Source organism: Phyllostomus hastatus, unplaced genomic scaffold, assembly GCF_019186645.2.
Source record: "Phyllostomus hastatus isolate PE091 unplaced genomic scaffold, TTU_PhHast_1.1 phas_contig_40, whole genome shotgun sequence".
NCBI classification, from domain to species: Eukaryota; Metazoa; Chordata; class Mammalia; order Chiroptera; family Phyllostomidae; genus Phyllostomus; species Phyllostomus hastatus.
In genome coordinates, this window is record NW_025333872.1 from 83,699,762 (window position 1) to 83,722,300 (window position 22,539).

Consider the following 22,539-nt stretch of genomic DNA (forward strand, 5'->3'; position numbering starts at 1 on the left):
AGCCTTTTATTTAAGCTTAGTTCAAGGTTGTAGGATGGAGAATGGATTAGAAGTTAAAATTGTGGTTAGTTCTACATGTGAGATTTTTTTTCATTGGAAACCTCAGATTTGATTGTATCTGAAGTTAAATTTATTCATTGTTTTTTATTGTTGTTCAATTGCAGTGGTCCCCATTTCCCCCCATTACTCTCCCCTGCCCTACCCACCCCCCACCTCCCACATTCAGTGAGTATTAAAGATACAGATTAAAGTCCCCTTTTTTATCCAATTAAATATTGTAGCTAGGAAAGAGGTTACTTTCTCTAAATACAAGTGACATTTGTCAATCTAAAGAAATACTGAATATTGCCTCATTTTTATTCTTCCTAATCTGTTAAACTATTTGCATGATGGATTATAATTTCATATGCTTATTTCCCAAAATATCAGGTTTATTTGACATTTTTATTTAACTTTTGCATACTGAACATTAAAAGTTTTAAAATACAAGAAAAAAAGAGCAAAAACAATTTTTAACCCAAACATAATTTAATAGGTATAATGTTTGGGAAGTTATAAATTACTGAATTCCACTTTCCACCTCTTGCACCATCCCTATATACAATTATAGAAATTATGAAATACTTGGAAGTTCCTAATGATGCCTATTGGAAATAGAGTCCTTCACCCTTTATACCAAAAGCTGAAAAAAATTCTGGCATTTTTCCATAAATAATTATCTTGAGAATTTCAGTCTGTTTTCAGCTCTAACCAAAAACTAGAAGCCGCTGTGCTTTGTGACAACCTCCCCTCTTCTGCGAATGAGGATTCATTCTCTGCCCTGATCTTCTTGACCTTGCCTGAGCTCTTGACAGTGCTTGTCAATTACGCCATTCATTCAGTGAGCCAGACAGAATTTTAAAATCTCTCCAGCTACCCTGGATTTGACCTTGTCCCATCCCACACCTGACCCTCCCTCCCAGCTATTGTTATTCCTTTTAAATTAATTTTTATACCAATTCTAACTTCAGTTTAAAAGTTCAGCAGTTGATCTTCTCTCCTGAGAAGTTCATGGTCTAAGTCCAAGTTCAGTCCTCACCTTCTGGTCTTTCCGTCCATGTTTTCCCTTAGCTTGAACTTGAGGGCATGCAGATGCAGCTTCCTTTCCTTTTCTATCATCATATACTTTCTGACCTTCTAATGAGTCACTCACCTTGCATTCATAGATGAGTTTGTCCTCATCTCTGTTTCTTTATCAACTTTATCTCACATACACTTGTTTGCCAGAACGAAGGAAAGCCCTCGAACCCTCCCATGCTCCTTACTTAACCACTTATTTCTGTGTGTGCTTTATCTCTTGGTTTACTTTTAATCTCACAATTCTTTTCTAAGTTCTCGCTCTCTCTCTCTCATTTTCTTTTTTGCATGCAAAGGCTCCTGTAAGACTGGGCATGGTTCTCTTACTGTAACTTGCAGTCCAGCTCAGCATCTTCTTTTGCTGAGCTTATATTTTACTTACATATATAAACTACTTCAAGGACTTAACTTGTTTTAATACTAAAATAATATACAAAACTTGATAACCTTCTCAACCACCCACTAGCTCTTAGTAACTTCGGTTCTCCTCTGTTTTATTCTTAACCTCCATATTTACTACAGACACGTTTCCTTTTTCTACAGTTTTTTTACTTAGCACTAACTTTATTTCATACCACAAAGTAAGTATTCCTTTACATTGTCAACTATTTCTCTCTGTCATGTGATAATCCAGTATTTTCTTATAATAATAACTAAGAATCCTTTGGTTTCTTTTTGGTTTTACATATACTCTTTAAAGTTTATTACATTAATTTTGTTGAAGCATTTACGATTTACTAGCAATGACCTTGCCTTCAATTATTGCCTCTTATTTTTATACATGAGTCAGATTAGAGGTGCTTTTTGTATTTTGAACATGATACGATTTTATGATATGAATTTTTTACTTATTAAAATATCATCCTTGTTTTTGTTAATACGGCCAGCAGATTTTATTGTGGAGCCAAAGCCATTCACTCATATTTAATGAAAATTTGGCAGATGGTCTCTGTTTCATAATGGTTGCCAAAATAAGTTTAATCAAAATTGCATAAGTCAACTTTAATTATGCATTTCTTCAAGTTTTTCTAAGTAAAAACTTCAGTTCATTAATTTTCCTTTTACAGTTGTAGCAAAGCTTCTTAAAATTTTCCAGGTACAAACTAAGGTTAATCTTCCCAAGTATTTTGGTTGCTGAATTAAGAGTTTCTGAAAAATCTCTTTCACTTTAGAAACTCCTAGAAATGGTAAAACATTCAGAGGTTAAAATATTTTTTATGATTTATACAACATATTAGAAGTATTATTTTCATAAAAATCATCTCTCCTTTTTTTTTTTCACCTTTTATCCCCTAATGTTTCAAACCATTAGTGGACCAACTTTGATCAGTTATATATAACAGAGTACCTGAGTTCACTTTAATATTTTCATAAACAAGAAAATGAAAATACAGTTAGCCTTGCTACCACCATCCCTTGAATGTAGAGTAGTAGTTGTACTACTGTGTCAAGTTAACATATCATAGAGGTAATATTTTGGAGACGGTGGTGCTTGGAAAATTCCATATTCTCCCACTGATTGTTTGTACGTGTAATTTCATTTCATGTTACTTGTGTATTTGCATTCACCTTGTGTTTTTGGTGCTTGTTAAAATGTTTGTTCCATTTTTCAGATTATGCCTGTTGAGGTCCTGTTTCCGAGTGGCAGAGAGACTCCTAGCGTTGACTTGGACAGAGCCTAAGCACAGGCAGAGCGCGACTCTGCTGCCTGGGGATATTTGATAATTAGGGATGATCATTCCCTCTGTCTTGAAATGGCTCCCGGGTGCCCCATCTGCAGCCGCCTTCTCCCCAGACTGAGGATTTTCTAGTTCTTTCACGTGAATGAATTATTGAATAAAATAGGGTGAAACAGTACAGGATGGATTGGGTTCCCAGGGCCTGAAACCTAAACCCTACGGTCCCAGTAAATGGAAAACCGGGTTTTAAGAAAGCCATCAAATTAGACATCCAGGTGTTTCTTTCCCTATTTTAGATGGAGATGTAACAGTTAACTTTGAAAATTCAAACGGGCACATGATACCCATCGGAGAGGAGTCTACCCGAGAGGAAAATGTAGTCAAATCTGAAGAAGGTAATGGCTCTGTAGCTGAAAAGGCGCCACCTCTGGAGGAAAAGGCAGAAGATAAGACAGGTAAAATCAAGAGAAACCCCTTTTCCTTTTCCTTCAGCACGGCTCAGTGTTGAGAATCGGGTCTTAGGCTCCAAATAATGACCTTAAGACCAGTAGAGAAGAAATTGACGAGCACAAAGAGGAGAGAAACAATGACTAGCAAAGAGAAATTGGATGATTTCCTCAAGTAGGTGCATCCGTTTTATAAGCACATCATTTAATTTTTTATTAAAGAAGGCTAAGTAATGGTAAGCATGGGCTGGCCCTTCAGTCATTAGAGATAACTGAGAATATCCTCTTGTCCTCCAGAGCTTTTATCCAGTATTTTTGAAAACAAAAGTGCCAGCAGTCTGAACATCTTTCTCTGCTGCTTAGAAGTGGCCCCTGTGAGCATCTTGGCTTGAAGCGGTAATGGGACAAGGAGGCCCTTCCAGCCCAGCACTGGCTCTCTAGCAGTGGGAGCTTGGCTGGTGGCACCCACGCACCCGACTCTGTAGGTTCTAGTCCAGGGTCTAGACATTTCTAAGAGAGACCCAAGAAGAGTCCCCACAGACGCTGGGGATTTTGGTTCCCGTACTGGCCATGGGCTCTGCTCAGCGATTTGTCCATACGATTAGAAATTTCAAAGTATACCAGAGGCAGTTATGCCATTCCCTGAAGACTTCTTCAGAGACCTTGCTTTCTACAGTGGCTGTGCCAAGGGAGATGGCATAACTGCAGAATGCCTGTCTGTCAAGGACCCCAGAACATTCACAAGTTCCTGGGCACTGATTGATTGCCTCTCCATACCCACTGCTGTAGGAGCAGGAATCTCCCAGCGTCAGACTTACAGGAACTGAACGGAAACTCCCACCAAGTAAGGCTAAGGTGGGAGATTCTAGATAATGCTATGCAGCATGAATCCTCAGGAAATAGGCTATTTCCTGTTCTGTAATGCCTGCCCCTCTGAGTTGTTGGATGGCAAAAATGTGTCAAACCCAGTTTAGGCTCTCTAGGCGTTTTGGGAACTCAGAATCTGCCGGAAGCAAACTTCCCTTCCTCGGTTCTTGATCCAAATCCTTCAAAGACAGAGGGAACAAAAGTGCAACTTATAGACGTTGTAACCTAAAATCATCTTCTCTGGAAGTCTGTAACCCTGATTATTTAAATTAACCTTTAAAAATTTTAGAGGTCTCTGTTAATAGTCTTTTAGAAGTTTATTATTTTGCTTTATTCAGTATTAAGTCTAGTATGAGGCTTTACTTAGTCTTGTTTCATTGAAAAACTCTGATTAAGCTTATGAATGCTGATTATAATATTTTTCCTACTACTATTTCTGGAACATAAAGAGAAACAGACCTAAATAGAAATTTAAGGGGATTCAGTTGAAAATGTTAATGCAAGTGGCGATTTCTTTCATTTTCATTTTTTTGTTCCAACTGTCCTCTCTCACCAGTGTGTTACATTTCAAACCCATCTGTGGTCTGTGCCATGTTCAGCCTTCCACACTGAAGAGTCACCTCCTTTATTACGTAACAGTGCCATCTCTGGTGTCTGCGCGGCCACGCAGGTGTCAGTCAGTGCACGGGCCGGACTTCAAAGGAAGTGTGTCCCTTATCGGCCTAATAAAAAGTTGCTGACAGTTTTACATTAATTAAGCCAGCAGGCCCTGATGTTCTAAAGAGGCGCATAGGTCCATGGGTATTTGAGAGATGTTTTTGTTTTCTTATTCTTTACTTAGAGCAAGTACATTCAGTTCCTTTTGGTCAAATAAGGTTCAAGATAGCATCTTGCTTGGCTGGTCTGCACATGAGGAGATGCAGTGCTGGGCATGCCGTCCCACCACTAATAAGACAAAGAGCTTCCCGCTCGCTGTGTGGAGGGTGCACACCCCACCCCCCGCAGCCCCTGCCACTGGGACAGGGAAGGAAGCACTCAACATGGAAGCCACTCCTGAGGAGTAAAATGAGTGTCACTTCTAACTCATATCACACAGTATTATGGTCAATGGGAACTACCTTATGAAGAAAGGTAACCATTCATTTCTCTGTAAAAGATACCACTTACTTTAAAAACACCTCAGATTCACTTTTACATTTCCTCTTCTGATCTCGCTCCTTGTCTGAGCTCACTACTTTGCAAATCCACCACCCCATGGTCTTAATTCACCCTTGATTTGGGGGCATGGTGCTCGCTTTCCTTTTGCAAAAACAGTATCTGTCCAGCTTACCCAAGAGCATTATTTCATCTGTTAATGGGTCATGCTTGGGAAACCACATCACATGCCTGTAATGTCCCAGCATCTCTTGTATCTCTTTTTAAGATGGTGGGTTGTGCTTGAGTATTTGAAACATCGGTGATGAAGAAAACAAAACAAATAACAGCTAGCCTCCCACCGCTCTGCGGATAGGTTTCATCTGAACCACACTGGCGTTCCCGAGGCCCCCAAAGGTGGCTGACCCTGCAGCTGGTACGGTGCTCTGGGGCCCCCTGTGCCCCATACCAGACGCTCTTCCCTTAAGACCCCCAGGGCTCCTAGTCTCCCATTATTCCCTCAGCAAGCCCTGAAGGAATTAAATATAGAGTAAGCAGAAAAGCTACATGAAGTCTGTTAAAGATAGCTTGGTATTGTATTTGAGAAAACTGAAAAGTATTTGATGTTATTTCAGTTGAGTTATTACCAAGGACTTGCAATGAAGCAACATGATTTAGCATTCGTGAGTGCGGCAAGTCAGGGGGGCTTCGAGCAAGACCAGAATTGGTCCTTAGATGGGGATATGTATTTCTAAGCCAAGATCTGAAGGAGACAAGGAGGAGGCATCGGGGGAAGGCGAGGAATGGGGGCAGCAGTGTAATCAAGGCAAGGTGAAGATGCATGCGGATCTCAGGTTTGCTCTGAGTGTTGTGGAGCTAAACTCTCTGTGTGGCGGAATGAGCCCAATGTGCAAGTCTAGTAAACAGCCCTCCCCCAGGCTCTCGTGTGAGATGGGGTGACCTTGTGATCAGGCAGCCCGTTATTGACTAGCCTCCCCAGAAAAGATGATCCTCGCCACCAGTTTAATCACATCTTCAAATCATATGGCCATCAAAAAATATATATAACTTGGCTGAACTCATTACCTCCTGGGTTAAAGGAAGGGCTTGTTTTTGACTAATGTGTGTTAATACTATCAGCCAATCAGTCACATTCTCTGAATAGACATAATGTGTAAAGCGTTATGCTTGATGCGATATAAAATTTGAGGCAAAAGGAGTTCATAATACAGACAGAGAAGCATACCGGGTGTGTGCACACGCCCCTCCAGAGTCACCACGGAGAAAACACACACATCGGCCTCATGGCAGCCCCCTGCCCCCCACCGTAGAGCTCAGACCCGACCGCCCCTCTCCGAGGGCCGCCGACAGTTTGCACGCCACATGCTCATTTTCAACCCGGCAGGGATTGTCATTCCCAGATGTCGCGGAGCAAAGCATCTCCTCCTGCCCAAACCCAGGAGCTGGATTCTTTGGGATATAACTTTAGAATCTGAAACTTCAGGCAGAAAGAGAAAAGATCTTTCAGTGAGATGCCTGGAAGGCCGCAGAAGAGATGGCGCTGGTTGGTGGTGTGAAAGAGGAATGGTGTGACCGACTCTCACCAGATGATACATCATGCCTAGGTCCTGTGCGTGGTCCTACGCTAGAGGCTGTTCTTAAAGAAGTATTTAAAGCATAGGCTTGTGCCCCACGTCAAAAGACTGGCAAGTCGATGTCTGTTGTATTTGTATGTTTTATGTTAAAATGTGAGGTGTGTATGACTTGTGTCGTTCTCAGCCCTAACTGACTTTCGTGGTTAAGTGGCCTCCTGGTGCAGACCAGGTTAGGAGAATCGCTGCTTTTACCCGGGGAGACGTGATGTGTGAACAGAAAAGCAAACACAAAGCAGCCTCTGATCAATGTGGAATCATGAGCTGCAATGAAGTTGAGATGCAGGAGGGGCCAACTCGGGCTGCAGTGACCCAGGTGGGCTTCATGGCTGAGGGAGGATAAAAGAAAAGTCTTACTGATGACCTACGGTAACCGGGCCATCATATATGCGCATTGATGGGGATGTAGAATAAAGCGGGAGGCTGAAGTCCGCACTTCCCACCAACGAGGATGAGACGTGAAACAAAGGAAATACTAAATTGCGATGCATTCTACTATTAAAAGCCTTTCTTGGTCATCCAATAATGGGAGGATACATCCAGTGAATGCTTACTCTTGTCTTAACACTGTCTTATGTTTTTTGTTGTGCTCCGTTTTTAAAGAACTGTCACTTAGCTCTTTGGACCAGAACTGTATTTTCATTTCAGTCGGCCACTATTAGAAAAATACAGACGTGACTATGTGGATAAACATTCAGATGTCTTCACTTTCCATAATGAGAGACCAGTACTGTTTCTCCTTCCACTGGACACAACCTTGTGAGATTTTCATATTCTTAGATACGAATTTTTGAAAAATGAATTTTAACCTTTGTCTTTTCAAAACTTTTTCTTGGGTTTACAAATGACAAAGCTAGTTTGATTTTTTTATTTAATTTTTTTTTTATTCTGCACCTCTGGTTGCAGCACTGTCAGGGAAGGTCCGGGGAAGTTACTGTGAAACAGGAAGCTGCCCGACTGCACCAGCAGAGCCGGAGGAAACTTTGTAATAGTAGAAAATAGCTTATTCTTCTGTGCACTGCACTTCCTGGTAAAGGGAGTTTAAAAGGGGCTCTCTACACAGGCTCCCTTAGCTTAGAAAATTATTGGGTTTTGACCACAGTGAGACAGAGCACAAGTCCCTTTCTGTTCGACAGGGCGTGAGTTGTCCTGAGAGCGAGTTCCTCTGGGCGGGGGGGACAGCGGTCACCGTGAGTCCAGTCAGCACCGTGCGGTCAGTCCTCGCCCCCTGGCACTGTGTGCAGTGCGCTGATCAGTCACTCTCGGGAGCCTTTCAACTCTGTGAAATTCCAGGTAGGGCTCATGCTCCTGAGTCAAGGCTGATGTCGGCCCCGATGGTGAACATTCACGTTTGTCCTCACCCTAACTTCGCCAGGGTGACTAGTGCGACCCTGAGTTGTCGTCGCAGGAGCCAGGAGTGCCCCTGGACAGCACACCGTGGTTTGGCTTCCACCTTCGTTCTGACCTCAAGCGTTGCTCGCTCTGGTGCAGAGCTTCATTCACACTGGTGCCCAAGGGCCGAGCAACCGCACGTGTGTATCACTGTCACTGTGTGTATCACTGTCACCGCATGTCTCGCTCCTTCTGTTTATATGGTGTGTGTCTGCATCAGTCTGCCTCTGTTTACTTTCTCATTTGTAGAGAACACTGAAAACCTCCCTGAGACGCCGGCAGCTCCTGCTCCACCCCCCTCAACTCTTCCTAAGCCTAAGCCCAAACCTAAGCCCCCCAAAGCTCCTGTGCCTCCAAAAGGGGCTGCTGCTGGGGCCAGCCCCAAGGGTGACGAAGTGCCTCCTATTAAAAAAAATACCAAGGCTCCTGGTAAGCAGGCCCCCACCCCTCCACCCAAGCCGACAAGCCGAAACACAACCCGAAACACACCCCGAGAGGCTGGTGAGTATGCCCCCAGTGGGGTTGAGTCTAGGGTGCTCAGCTCTGGGTGGGGCTAATTTTCTAGGGATGAGGGCCTTTTCGATGTCTCCTGTAAAACTTAGGGTAGAACTCCAGTGGATGCAGCTTTGACACTGAGAATGCCCAGGAGATTCCTTTGTTGTGATCTCTATCTGAAGCAAGTCAACTGGTTGATCAGTTGACCTCATTAGTTTGGGGGTGAATAGACCTTTTTCACCCTGAGGAGCCACTGTCTGCACGAGAAGCATTAGAAGGAAAGAGGGAGCAGTGTTCCTGATGAATGGCGATTATCCGATAGGACATTACTTAGACATCGACAAGCCTTCTGCCTGTTTGAGTTTATGGGTGGATTTTTGGCTTGGGTTTTCTTTTAGAATGTCTTAAGTTTGCACATAAGAGTATGACACATATCTTTGACATATTTGCTGTATCATAATGTCTTAGGTCTGTCCACATGCCCAGTCACTTCTCCATTCATAACTGACAAAGGTTGGTTCAGCTCCCGCCCACCGCTCCTGGTTGAGTCATCACTATTTCAGCAGAGTTGAAAGTTACGTGCTCAGGACTCCCCCTGCCCCAGACAGAAGGCTTTAGTTTGTTAGAAGGAAAGCATCCTAGTGGTGTGGTTACCAGTCACCGTTACAAACCACCAGGACTGCTTGGTGACCTACAATGTCTGCCTTCCTTTCAAGTCAGATACATTTAATCCAGAAGGCATTCCTAGCAAAGTGGAATGAAGAAGCCTACCATGCCATCCAGCTTTTAAAAGGCATTAATTAACACACTTGCTGGATCTTTTTCCCTCCATTAACACATGCATAGAAGTCCTCCTGTGTTATAGCAAGCCTTATTTTCCCTAAAATCAGCAGCAGCTTTCTCATGATTGGCTACTAGGATTTGCCTTGGTATTGATCTTTTTTCCCACTGTAATCCACAACCTGTAAAGCTCAAATTTAGGGAATGGCTTAGTTGACAGTATGACAAACCTCTAAATGTAAATAGATGTCTCTCCCCTGTGTCCCTGTCTTCTGCCTTTGACCTTGTGTGTCTGGGTCTCTTCTAATAAGGGCTAATGTGAAATGTCTCGGAATGCTGTGCCAACAGTGCATTCAGGCCATTTCCTCAGGGAACAGCTGCTTTTCCGTGTCAGCGTCCATTCCTGTGGGTATCTGTGTTCTTCCCAGACGGCCGAGCACACCCTAGGACCAGTGCTTGCAGTGAGGCAGCCTCTGACCCACCTCTTTAGGAAAAGCCCTGAACTGCCGCCCTGTCCATGGGAATTGAGACCCGGCCTCCTCACGCCTTCCGTCCCTCTTCCTTGTGCCCCCACGTGGCCGCAGCTCGCTGTTGGCTCAACGTGGACGCTATCTGCCTTCTCTCCGGAGGAAGCTGATTACTGCCAGGGCAGGGGACAGCTTTTATGACAGATTTTTGACTTTTTTCCAGATATTTTACTTGAACATTTTTTTTTTACTCTCAATGAGTTCATTTGAATTTTTATGCATTTATTGTTTCATATTCATATTCAACACATCTCTGTATATCCAAGTAAAGCAGCATAGTACCAACCAAGTTCAAACACCCATCTGAGTTCATTGCTACAAAATGGATTCTTAGCAAGCAACCCCCTGAGTCTTCCCTCCCACATCTACCCAATATTCACAGACTTAGGATGTTCCTGAGAGAATAGCACAGTCGTGTTATCCATTGTATTAAGAGTCCCGACTGGTCCTCAATGTGTGTAAGAACGTTGCTGTTCATGAAACGGGTTGCGCTGCAGTGCACTGACAGGCCCATCACACAAGGATCTTGTGTCAAGGACACACGGACAAAGCCAAAGGCGGGTAGGATGGAGGGTGGGAGGTGGGGATGGGTGGGCGGCAGGGAGTAGTGTGGGAAAATGGAGACAACTCTACCTGAACAGCAATAAAGAGAAAAAAATAAGAGGCAATGAGAAAAAAACAAATATTGTTAACATTCTATCAGAATCCAACTGATACTCCCTTTGTAACCATTTACAACTTTCTACATGGTAACATTTCATTTGAATAATGTTGACCTTGTGGAAAGTTACTGCAAATGCTGCTCTTGATTTCAGGCAGATACTTTAAGTTCTTAACAGAAGTTATCAGTTAAGATTCTTCCTCATTACTTCATTACTACACACCTCCAGTGGTGCAGATACCATTTAGCACGCTCAGCGGCTTTGCCAGTGAAACAAGGCAGAATGTCCTGTTTTTTCCTTTCTCACAGAGTGATATGCACCGTGCTAACAACAAAAGTAGTTCACTGAGGAGAGGTGGCATTTATTCTGTAGTCACAATCTTAACTCAAAATGCCTTATGCAACATTGTTGATTTCAGCAAAGTAACATCATTTTAGAAGAAAAACCAGTATGGTTTGGGTCTGCTCTCCAGGCATTAAAAAAAAAAGGGTTTTTTTCCCCCTCAAGTCAGGCTAAAGTTAAGTTTGCTATTAGAAAAGAAAGAATTTTCTTCAAAGCAATTTTTTGGAATTGATAATGTGGAAGAGATTATGTTCAATTTCCCTAAGAAAATAATCAAACATGTTTAGACATCCAATCCTTAGCATCTTGGTTGTGAAAAATAAATTTAGAATGGACTTACGTTGTAGGAGTCTGCTTAATGTGTTTGTCATGTAGGCAAGCAAAGGTTGTTAACTTCAAAAAAAGTAGTATTAACTCTGGCGTAGCTGGCTACCGGCAGCCTGTTCTTAGAACCAGAGTCTATAAAGAACTAACTATGGAAAAAACAGCCTTAACAGGCCCAGGTGTGGAGGAGGGTCATTCTGGTTGCTGCGTATGTATAAAATAATAAATCCCCAAGCTATAGAGATTCTTTCAAGCCTGGACCATGTCACCAAGTGAGATTGGCTTCTTGTAGTGTCTCTGAGTTGGTGAAGTCTCACAGATGCTGTCTAGTCCTTTATTTGTCCTTCATCTCTTGCCCCTCCCAGTTGACTTCATTAAGGTTACAATCAGAGGTAAGTTACAATAACATGTGTATGCAGTGCAGATGGGCTTCACGGGACCAACAAGATATTTTCTGATGGCTCTGTGGAAGACGGTTTACCCCTCGTGGAAAAAAAAAGGAGCATACAACATTATATAAGAAAAAGCAATTAGGAAAAATGCATAGGTCTAAAGGTCATGAAACCTGCATGCGCCCTCATTGGAGTTTGAATGTATTTCCTGAGATGATACAAAGAAAAGGCGAGCTAGCCAGGGTTTGGTTACAGACAGCCTCTCCAGAAGCAGGCAGACACACCACTGATGGCGCCCCTGGAGGAACTCAGGCCGTTGTCAGAAGACCCGACAGTGATACTCCTTTCCTTCAAATTAGTCAAATAGTACCACTTAGACTTTTTTTTACAGAAAAGAAATTGTTCTGCCTTGTGATATTTTGCAGGGACTTGTCTTTTCTCTGTGGCCACGTGCTTGCAATCTGCCCCATCCACTGCCCGTGGAGGTGTGAGCCGGCTTGGTGGGGCGGGCTCCTCCCCAGGAGCCATGTTGAGAGCCGGGTGAGAGCTCATGCTCTCGGCAGTCAGATGAGGACATTTGCTTTTGGCCCAGAAAGGAGCTGGTGGTATCTACCCCAGCCTCTCTGAATGTGGGCCACACTGTGCCCCAGAAGACACAGTAGAACATGTATAACTTGTGAGGAGCTCAACCTTGTACTGTCCCCAGACACTACCCCCTTGTACTATCTGTCCTGCACACACGATAATGGCCCTACTTTGGAGCATGCGGGGACTTTTTTCAGGTGACCCGTAGGACAAGCAGCTGAGGGTTTCCCCTTTGGCTGGCCCAGGTAAAGCCCAGAGGAGGGAAAGACGGAGGACTCTAGTCCCTTCGGGTTTTGCCTCAAATTTCACACATTCCCTCCTGGATTGGAGGCAGGGAGGGGGCAGAAAACAAAACCATTATTATTATCGGCCTGTTTTGTTTTGTTCACTTATTCATTGCGTTTGAAAATGTTAAAGGGAACGTTGTCATTGACAATTGCAACTTGGTTAGTTTAGCCTGAAAGTGTCATCTTTGACTTTTAATGCAAACTCTCTCTATTTTAGCTGGTTCCTCTCATTCAAAAAAAACAACTGGCTCCAAAGCCTCAGCTTCGCCATCTACTTCCTCCACCTCATCTTGTCGAAAAACTTCAAAGGAGACAGTTTCCAGCAAAACAGGGACTGTGGGAATCACAAAGGGCAAGAAAAGAACTGGCAGGCAGCCCATGTCTCAACCATCCTCCGATGCAACCACAACTGGTACATCCGACCTTAAAGGACAGCCTTCGGAGACCAAGGTGGAGACTGAACGGACTGTCCCCGGGACCGAGGAGCTGACCACAGGCAAATCCAAGTCTGCAGTCCCTGCACCCCCAGTGGCTCCTCCACCCCCAGCCCCTCACCTTGTTCTGGAGGAACAGTGCGTTTTTGCCTCAGACACTCCGGTTGTCCTGGTCAGCAATGCAGCCGACCTGCCCGTCCCTGCCTTAGACCCAAGTCAGCTTCTCTGGACTGAAGAGCCGACAAACAGAACCACTGGCCACTCAGGCACTGGCTTAAGTGTTAGCCGAGAAAATGCAAAATGGTGAGTCGGAGCCCAAACCCCACATTCCGCCTGCATTCCCTGTGAGGCCGAGCACTACACACCACCAAGCCGTTCTGTTGGAAATGAAGGAAACTACTTGGTTTTCTTTTCTAATTTAATCTAGTGATTGTTAGATCCACACACAGGTCACCCAACCGTTGGTTTTTCTTACCCTGCCCCAGCAGTGCCACAGGCTGCTGGACACAATGACATTGGCCCTACTGACAGATGCACTTTGCACCTTTGCCTTCCGAGTGCATTTAGAACCTGCCTCATCACTGCTCTGCGGTCCTTTCTCTTTTCCCTAAACAGGTCTCTTCTCTTTTCTTGCAGTGGTTATTTTAAATCTTGACCACTTGTGTAGGTTGCTCACCCACTCCTGCCTCCCTTCATTTCAACAAGTGGTTTAGTCTTCTCCTTCTCCCAGAAAATAATCAGGAAAGAACTGTATCAAATTCCAACTCCTCTTCCTCTAACTTCAGAGTGGCTCCATTTCTTGCTTCCTGAATTCCCCACCATGGATGCTCGTGCAGACAGAAAGAGTTATTACTGCTTCTCTACTGAGAGCCCTTTCTCCTGCCTGCGGGACGGAATTAACCAACGTGTCGTATTTACCGCTCTGTCCCCATCAACCAGCATAGAAGCTGGTATGCCGCAGGCGTGTGGTCATCTAGTGCCTGAGCCCAAACAACTCCAATTCATCCCAGGGTTTTCATTCTCCTCTGTTCACTGCATCTAATTACAGACTCCTGCACATTGTATATTTTCCACTTAAAGGTAAGTGAGCCACGTTAGCTGCCCTGTGCACAGGTATGGAAGGAGGGTCATCATGGGATGGACGCCATGACCAATTTTGTGTGGGCAAGGCTTAGCTCTCTCAAATCCGGCCTCTCTTTTGTTTCTAAGAATAAAATCAAATTCAGTCTTAAAATCACATAATTTATTATCTCCTCTTTCAAAAAAAAAGTAATCTGAGTCATGTTAAAAAATTTTGTTCATTTATTTAAGTTGCTTTGGATTAATGGACTAAAATGTTAACTTGATTCAATTACTGATATTAATAACCTTCATTTATTGAATGCTTATTTTATATCAGGAACTGTCAGTTATTTAATTTGTAAAAGTCTTCCCTGAACTATTTGTTTAATGAGTGAGAAGACGAGAGCTGAGAGAAGTGAGATAGTTTACCCAGATTACGCAGGCAGCGAGGGGCAGGCCCAGAGCTGCACACCAAATGTCACGCCCTAGGGAACCATGTAAGTTTCCAAAGTAATTGCTTCCATTTCTGCTATTTTGTGTATGTGAGTGTCATTTCTTGCTTTTTTCTTTTTTTTTTGGTTGGTTGGTTTTTATCATCTTGAGCACCATCATCTGAAGGAAAGCCAAGGAATGATAAATGATGTTAAATTGCAAATTACTTTATTTGCTTGACACTTGAGTAAAGGCTATGGGAAAAGATGATATTGAAATGAATGGTTATGGTATCCCTCACACTTCCCAGCACTTAGCAAGTGTCTTCATTTATTTATAGTGAGTGTTTTCCAGCGTTGCAATCAGTTCCAACCTTTAGACCTAAACAGACATTCTTTCAGCATCCGTTTTCGCTTGCTTTCTGTGTGCTGGGCAGTGTACCAAGCACTGAAGATACTCAAGTGAGCAGAAACACTTTAGTTAACATTATTTCTTCCCAAAATAATGTCTGACATGACCAGGAAGTATAAATATTTAACATAGGCCCGTATTTAGGGAAATAACTTGAGTAGATGGTTTTATTTTTCAATATACTAGAGAACAAGTACAGCATGTGAAATGATTCCTTAAATAGTCTTAGGCACCAAGGGAGCCGGCATCCAAAGGTGATCTGACTGTCCCGTCCACTTCCACAGACGTTTAGGGACGACACTGTATTGTGCTACGCACAGTGCCGGGGGCCCAGTATCAGTCTTCAGCCCACGTATTTGCAGGGCCGCCAGACAAGAGAGCTGAGCGTCTGCTGTCCCTTCCCACTGGGACTGATCAGAGAGAGCAGGCTTAGGACTTAATTAGACATCGAGGTTTGTATAATAGACTTTCCTGTCACTCAGGGCAACTAGCATGCTTTCCTAGAAGAGAGTATAGAGATTTTCTTCTCTGTATATTCTTCAAAATAAAGAAGTTAAATTACAGTTGATCCCACAGGGACAGTTTGCATTTGCTCTTGAGTTAATGAGCCTGAAATAAGTAGTCTCTCAAATTTCCATCCAAATTCTCCCTTCTGTTTTTTTTTTTTTAAGTGGATATGTGAATTAGAATTTCTGGCTCTCAGTCATTTGTTTTACTTAAGAACATTCCCCCAGTTATGTTTAGTCAACGAATGTGTGAAAATCCTGTCATCTTTTGAAGAGGCTTCTGTTTGGAATCCCAGTATCAGAACTTTAAAGACGACACATGGCCATGTGTAAAAATATCTGCCTCTGTTCACATGTTACAGGGCAGTCACTGTTTGGTGGATTTCTAGTCACTGGCAGCTTCGTCGGTAATGTGTGTGCCTGGCATAATTGAAGGCAGAAAGTAATGAGCCCATCTGGAGCCCATATTCAAATGGCCCTTGAGTCTTTGTAATCCATTCCACAAACATTGGTGGAGTGCACCGTATTGTCCAGGGGGCCCAGGAACACTCAAGAAATACAAGAGCCAAGCCATAAGTTGAATGATATAAATTTGAAGGGTAATATTTAATATTGACTATAACCCATAATATAATATTAATATAACATAATATTAGGAGTAAACAAAGTATCATACAGTGTAACATGTAATAAGTAGACTAAGAGACGTTAAGGCTGGCCTCCCGCCTGGACTCGCTGCTGTGGGTGGGAAACTGACTCCTTGCCTTCTTTATAGGATAAGACAGTTGTGAGTTGTAAATGAAGGCAGAAGTCTTTGAAACCTGTAGGATGTTACAAAAAGGAGGTTAAAATAACCATTGATAACATAATAAATTAGTGAATCATGGCATGAACAAATACCAGGGCTCACCCCTGAGGTATCTTTGTTCTGCCCTTCAGAATGTGCTGTTAATTAGCACATCTTCTCAGTGTGCTGTGGTCACCCACAGCACACTCTTGGCAACCAAGAATGGCCTCCAGGGGCGGTCAACTCGAAATCCAGACTGTGGGAAAGTTTTCCCATAAAACAGATCTTCTCTGATTTAAAAATGAGATCACACTACAGAAACAGTATGGTGGGTCCTCAGGAAATTAAACGTAGAATTACCATGTGATCCTGTAATGCCCCTTCTGTGTATATTGCCCAAAAAAATTGAAAGCAGGAACTCAAACAGATATTTGTAGCAATGTGCATAGCAACATCATTCATAATAACCAAAAGGTAGACACAAACCAAATGCTCGTCGACTGATAAATGGATAAATGAAACATGGCATACACGCACAGTGGAATATTAACCTTAAAAAGGAAGGACATTCTGACACGCGCTACAGCACGGATGAGCCTTGAAGACACACTGAGTGAGGTAGGTCAGACACGAAAGGACAAATGTATAATTTCAATTATATGAAGTACCTAGAATAGTAACGTTCATAGACACAGAAAGTAGAATGGTAGCTGCCAGGGGCTGGGCGGGGAGGAGTAGAAAGTTACTGTTGACTGGGCACGGAGCTCCAGTTTGGGAGGACGGGAGAGTTCTGGAGGCGGGTGGCGGCGACGGTTGCACAGCAGTGTGGGTGCGCTCGGTGCCACGGATCCGTGCCTTCCAAATGGCTAACATGTTCAGTGTTATGCCATGCATACTTTACACCACAAAAATGACACTTTATATTTCCCCGTCTGAAAACAAGTATTCTGGTTGTACGATTTTTCTAATGTGAAAAATAGGACATTTTGAAAACACTTGGGCTTGTGACCACAAGACTTTTCAGTTCCATGGATTCTGACAAAGTGGCTGTTTCAATTATACCAAGAGCTGCTTTTGTCTTTCTTACTTAGTGAGAACAGCAAGCACATGTTTTGCGCTCACCAGTCTTGCAGAATTGTGGCGTCCAAATTTGGATTCTTCTGTTTATATCAGAGAGCAATTTGAGGATCTTTTTTTGTGTAAAGTATATATTTTATACTATCCTATACAAAGTTGCAAGCTTTGCATATTTATAGTAACTTTATATTGATTTTTCAATTTTACTTTTCAGTTGCAGTTGACATTCAGTGTGGTATTAGTGTCAGGTGTACAGCAGGGTGGTGAGACGATCATGTACTTGACAAAGCGGATCCCCCCGTAGTTCAAGTGCCCACTTGGCCCCACACATAGTTACTGCCCTATTATTGACTAGGTTTCCTGTGCTGTGCTTTACATCCCCGTGACTCTTCTGTAACTACCAATTTGTACTTCCTAATCCCTTCCCCTGTCCTCCTGTTCCCCTAAACCTCTCCCCTCTGGCAACCATCAGTCTGTTCTCTGTAGCTATAGGTCTGTTTCTCTTTTGTTTGTTCATTCATTTTGTTTTTTAGATTCCACATGTAAGTGGGATCCTATGATACTTGTCTTTCTCTGACTGACTTATTTTATTTAACAGAATACCCTCTAGGTCCATCTATGTTGTCACAAATAGTAAGTTCCCATTCTTACTTAGCGCGAGGAATATCCCATCGTATGTGTGTACTGTAAACTGGGGGCTCTTACCAAGCTGAATAATAGAAAATGATTGCATCCTTACATACAACCTTCTTCTAAAGAGTCCATTTAACTTCCACCCCTTCCACTTCATGTTATTAATGCAGGTCTGTGGCAGTAGGTTTATAAGTAGGAGAAGCTAAGCACAGAGGGGATGCATGATTATTTTACTGTTGACACGCTGGCCGTGATGAAAAGAGGGTTAACTTGTATATCAATTAAAGAAGATGTACTTTTCCGTGTTGCAGTGTTTCTAGGTGTTGGGCTGAGAAGCAGCATGCATCCTACTTGTCCAGGAACTTGGTGGGTTGGGAAGGCAAGTAAATGGAGACTGAGGTGCAGCGTGCCCACTGGTCCAGTGGTGGGGCTGGGGGCGGGGGCGGGGGCGTTGTCTCCAGGTCACCACGGGAGCAGGCGGAAAGGACAGGGAACTAGGCTGAAGGCTGGTGACAGACTCCTGACAGAGCCGAGGCTTTCCCTGAGCCTGGAAGGACCAGTAGGAGGTAGAGGTCAAAGCAAAAGGGACACAGGTCTTCAGGAGCATCCAGCCCTTTGTTCTTTCTGAACCCCCATTGCTGTGGGGAGATTCATTTGCAAAATAGAGTTTTCCCATATTTGTGTACTGGCTGTATCAGACACCACCTAGCCAATCCTTTTCATTGCACAGGTAAAGAAATCTAAAACTTTGAGACTCAAGTAATACATACTGGTCTTCCACTTCAGTGATTTAGCTGGCCTATGTCCCCTTCTTTTTTCCTTTTGCCAGCCTGAAGGATGCTCTTAAAACCAGCACTCCGCCCTGGCTGGCGTAGCTCAGTGGATTGAGTGCGGGCTGTGAACCAAAATGTCACAGGTTCGATTCCCAGTCAGGGTACATGCCTGGGTTGCAGGCCTTGACTCCCAGCAACTGCACATTGATGTTTCTCTCTCTCTCTATCTCCTTCCCTTCCCTCTTTAAAAATAAATAAATAAAATATTTAAAAAAAACAAAAACAAAACAAAAAACCAGCGCTCCTTCTCATGGTCTGGGCTGCGTCCCCGAGGTTGCCCCAAGGTTGCTCCGAGCTTCACACCACCCCTGTGTCTCTGTGCCTCCAGCAGTCTCACAACCAAAGACCAGCTGCTGGCCCCTGGGCTGACGGGAGAGTCTGCAGAACCCTTCTGTGCCCCGGAGGATGAGAGCCAAAGGGAGTGCCGGGCCAGCGACTCGGACTCCGATGGGCCTGTCCTGTACACCGATGATGACGACGACGAAGAGGATGAAGATGAGGATGGCAGTGGGGAAAGTAAGACTTTTTTCTGGAGGCAGGGCGGGAAGTGGGGGGTGGACAGAAGCAGCTGCGTTTTGTAAAGAACAGAAGCCCCATCGGCAACCAGACTTCCGATGTTCTCTTTCCCCTCGTGTTCCTTCCTCAGACTGGAAATGTGTGTATCCCAGGGTGTGGCTCTGGGCGAGAGGCCTCTCCAAACAGTGATTCCGTGGGCGGTGAGAGGCACGTTTGTGTGTGTCCAAAGAGGCAAAGCTTTCTAATGACAGAGGCCTTTCTCAGGATGGTCAAAGGCAGCCCTGCCCCGAGACCTTTCTTGAGTAAAGAGCACCAGTGCCGGCTTCCCTGGATTACTCATTGGAAATGTTTTGAGAGTTTCCCTTATTTTTATGCTGGGGTTTGAAGAGAGGGGAGGGAGGGAGGAATGAGTCACAAATGACAAATCCTTTTATGAATTAAAAACATTCATCCATAATAAGTGAGATAGTATGCATCCTAGTAAGGAATGGCAGTAAAGAAGGGGAAGCCAACCGTTTGTGAGTAAATTAGGGAACTAGAAAGTGGTTCTTTTTTTTTTTTTTTAGTCTTCTAAGCAGGATGACTTTGGAAGGATTCACTATACAGTTAAGTTTATAGATTCTGAAATGGTAGTAGCATATTAATGATTAAACATCAGTTTGTCAAATTTCTTTCCGTTTCTACTGGACAACACCAAAAATTTTCACCCATCTGGCATTAACTGGCATCTGTGGAAATGTCAGGGATCTCTGGGTAATTTAGGATTAAAACTTGAATATCAAAGGCAGACTTTTGCCAGCATGGTTTCTGAGTAGAGGAAAAGGGAAGACAGGACTTTCCTGCACAGTATAGTGAAGGGGCTACGTGTTTAAGACTTGAAAAAGAAAAGAGAAAAGGCGTGCCATCAGTAGTTTCCGTGAAGCGCCATCTCAGCAAAATAAACTTCACACATCACTTTCCAAAAGACGCGGTGATACTTCCAAGTTTTCTGTGGTTCCCCAACATTTTTTAGAACATTTTAAAGAGTTCTTCAGTATCTCAAGATGAACTGTAGCCAACTCAAAACTAGTTCCCCCCTTAGGCTAATTAAAATCCCCCGAGCACACACGGACAAAGCACTTGGCCCCGGGCTCCGTGGAAAGCCCGTGCCACCTGTCACCTGAGTGCCGCTTGCTAAAAGCCTTTTTCTCTGCATTTCTGCCATTTCCAATCCTCAGGTGCTCTGGCAAGTAAAATCCGACGACGGGATACTCTTGCTATCAAACTTGGCAACAGACCATCCAAAAAAGAACTGGAGGACAAGAACATCTTGCAACGGACCTCTGAAGAAGAGAGGCAGGAAATCCGACAGCAGATTGGAACCAAGCTAGTTAGGTAATTGCTGAAGTTCCAGTCCAGCACCAACCAGTGCATACCTTGCAATCCACACCCCCTCCTGTAGTTTCCAACCTGAGGTCATTGGGAATTCATGGGTAAGGGCACAAGTGGCCTATCGGGTCTTTTAAAGTTGGCCCTGGAGAGTGCACCACTCAAAGAACTCGCCCTTACATCCAGCGAGTCCGTGGCTCTGAGGTTGCCAAGGCCTGGTCCAAGTGTTGACAGACTTTTTCTGTAAAGGGCTGGTTCATAAATATTTCAGGCTTTGCTGGCCGGAAGGCCTCTGTTGCAGGGACTCAACAAAAGCAGCCGTAAACAATGCACAAACAAATGAGTGTATCTGCATTCCACTGAAAGGTTTTCATCGAAACGGGAGGCAGGCCTGGTTCAGGGACAAACTAACGCTCCTGTGATTCCAGGCAGTTGTGTCCCGTGGGCCAGGAGACTGGAAAATAGTATAGTAAGCCTCCATGGTCAGCTCCGTCCATGGTCACCGTCAGGTAACCTCAGCCCTGCTATCAAAACTTCCCTCTTTTAACTTCAGGTAACGGACATCTGACTTCTCTTCCTGCCTCTGGCTCTTGTGTGATTTCTACTTTTGCCGCTAGTGAAGTCGGAAGTCCGTTTAACTGGCAGTTTTCACAGAAGTGAGTGCTGAAGCTCTCATTTTTGTGACCAGTTCAAACATGTGTCAGCATTAGGTATTGCTCTGACTTCTCTCACGACGGGGTGCACAAATCGGGAGAAGGGGACGGTCTGGAAGCCCAGAGTGGGATTTGTGTGGTCACTGTGTAGGGGCAGAGATCCAGGAGTCTTTACTTCTCACTTTCAGGGGAAATCAAACACCCACTTTCAAGGTACCACTTTAATCAGTTATATCAGTAGTTGGAGGAGGGAAGGTCATTCTAGAGGGAGGAATCTCTACTACAAGGGGGGGTGATGTGTTTGGGGGTGACATAGGACGGGTGTTTGTACAGGATACGGGGGTACACGGGTGGGACAGCGTCTGGCTGGCAGGGGTGGTCAGTGGGTTTTTGTGCTCTCAGTTACTGAAATTAATTCCAAAGGCGCTCTGATGAAGATTAAACTTTAAGAAAATTTTTAATAAGATATTTAAAATGTTACTTATTTTAATTCTTCCTATCATTTCTGTCATAGCCATAAAAATTTAGAATTGATAGTATCTTTTTAAAAATTGCCTTTCATGTACATTATTAGTTTGATTTGTACAAACTCAAACCACATCCAGAGGAAGTTTTTATTGGTGATAAACAAATTCATAATGGAAACAAGACCAAGAACAAAGTAGGAAGGGTTCACAGGACATTCAGCTCTTAGGTACAAATAGCTACTAAGCACAGAGGAGGAGCCTGGCTCGTCTTGAAGGCAGATGGGAAGGACCTACATATCTCAAGATAACCATGCTAGAAATTTGTTTCAGGTCACAAAGGCCGTATTTCACTTAAAATGCTATTTAGTGTGGATCGATCATCTCCCAAGCTGATAGGAACTCAGGCAGCAGGCTTTTTTAGATCCGAACAACTGTACATGAATTAGCAAGAGGCTAAGCTATTTTAACCGAGACCAAAACATGCAGTGGTCCAAACAGAGCACTTCCACATGTTTCTTTCTTTTTTACGTGACAGCCCAGAGGTAGGAGGGCTGTCCAGCATGGCTGGGGAGGATTACCTCTCACTGTCAGCTGGGTCCCCAGGTTTCTTCTGTCCTCTTGCTCTTCCATCCCGTGGATGTTCTCATCAGCACGAGCCAAACTGGCTCACTGACCACAGT

The 22,539-nt window shown here is 43.8% G+C and overlaps 1 protein-coding gene across 6 annotated transcripts in view; it reads left to right on the forward strand.

The window, feature by feature from the left end:
• Window positions 1–22,539, forward strand: part of PHACTR2 (phosphatase and actin regulator 2) — a 225,049-nt gene that overhangs the window by 172,507 nt on the left and 30,003 nt on the right. For 3 of the 6 annotated variants that reach the window (XM_045842641.1, XM_045842644.1, XM_045842643.1), the window contains exons 4-8: window positions 3,092–3,250; window positions 8,536–8,787; window positions 12,898–13,417; window positions 19,184–19,371; window positions 20,589–20,745. In XM_045842641.1, coding sequence (XP_045698597.1) covers window positions 3,092–3,250; window positions 8,536–8,787; window positions 12,898–13,417; window positions 19,184–19,371; window positions 20,589–20,745 — 1,276 coding nt within the window. The remainder of the gene's footprint in view (window positions 1–3,091; window positions 3,251–8,535; window positions 8,788–12,897; window positions 13,418–19,183; window positions 19,372–20,588; window positions 20,746–22,539) is intronic. The other 3 variants (XM_045842642.1, XM_045842645.1, XM_045842646.1) reach the window with 3 other exon arrangements.